Source organism: Carlito syrichta, unplaced genomic scaffold (assembly GCF_000164805.1).
Source record: "Carlito syrichta isolate Samal-C Ts95f unplaced genomic scaffold, Tarsius_syrichta-2.0.1 Scaffold314110, whole genome shotgun sequence".
NCBI lineage: Eukaryota > Metazoa > Chordata > Mammalia > Primates > Tarsiidae > Carlito > Carlito syrichta.
Genome location: NW_007258206.1, coordinates 613108 through 614126, shown reverse-complemented (window position 1 = coordinate 614126; position 1019 = coordinate 613108). Strand labels below are relative to the sequence as shown.

General features: G+C 62.8%; 1 protein-coding gene across 1 annotated transcript in view; it reads right to left on the bottom strand.

Annotated features, from left to right (window-relative positions):
* Positions 1-586: 586 nt before the first annotated feature.
* SOX4 (SRY-box 4) overlaps positions 587-1019 on the bottom strand; it is a 1310-nt gene continuing 877 nt past the window's right edge. Inside the window, exon 2 of the mRNA XM_008071069.2 lies at positions 587-1019. Coding sequence (XP_008069260.1) covers positions 697-1019 — 323 coding nt within the window. The 3' untranslated portion in view covers positions 587-696.

Genomic DNA, 1019 nt, shown 5'->3' with positions numbered 1-1019 from the left:
AAGGAAAGGGGGGGGGGAGAAAAGAAAAAGAAAAAAAAGCCCAAACGGGAATTCGCCAGCGCGGAGTCTCTCGGCCCCAGCGCTCCCCCCAGACATCTGCCCTCCGCCAAATTCATCACCCCGGAACCTTCGGCCTTCGGGATGGCCCTGAAGCGGGGGCGGGGGGCGCTGGGTCCCCCCCCCTTGGCCAAGAAGCAAAACCGAGCACAACAAAGCCAGCAAGGCGGCGACGCGAGAGGGGCGAGATTCCTTCGGTCTCTAGAAAACGGACTGGGCTTCTTGCTGGGGGCGCAGACCAGTCCGGAAGCTCGTTGGAAGGGGAGGGGGTCTCTTCCAGCAAAGGGGAGGAAACTCGAAGTAGCTTTTCTTGCCATCAACAACAACATCAACAACAACGACAAAAGGTCGCCCCTGTCTGCCCTCCGCCTCCTCCGCGTCCCTCCGACAGGGCCGAGCGGGCCCCCGGCCCGGGGAGGTGGGGGCTGGGCGCGCGGGTGGAAACCCCGCCACGCTCCTCTCCGACGACGGGGACGCGGCCGAAGCCAGCTCTGCTCACTTTTTTTTTCCTTTTTTTTTTTGTTTCGTCTTTCCCTTTTCTCTTTCGCCTCTTCCTCCGTTTTCTTCTTCTCCTTCTCCCTCCTTCTCCTTCTTTCCTCCTCTCCCGCCCCGGCCCTTCGTCTCCCTGCCGAGCGCCCTTCAGTAGGTGAAGACCAGGTTGGAGATGCTGGACTCGAGCCAGTCTCCCGAGATCATCTCGCTCACCTCGGGCGTGCAGTAGTCCGGGAACTCGAAGTGCGAGCCGGAGCCGGGCTCCAGGTTAAAATCCAGGTCCCGGTCCAGCGCCGACGACGAGCTGAAACTGCCCAGGGACATGCTCTCAAAGTTTGAGCCGGGGTGCAGGTCGAGCAGCTCGTCTTCGAACTCGTCGTCGGAGGACGAGGAGCCCGCGGAGGAGGAGGCGGAGGAGGAGGAGTGCGACGAGGCCGAGGAGGACGCGTGCGAGGGCGCGCTGGACGGGG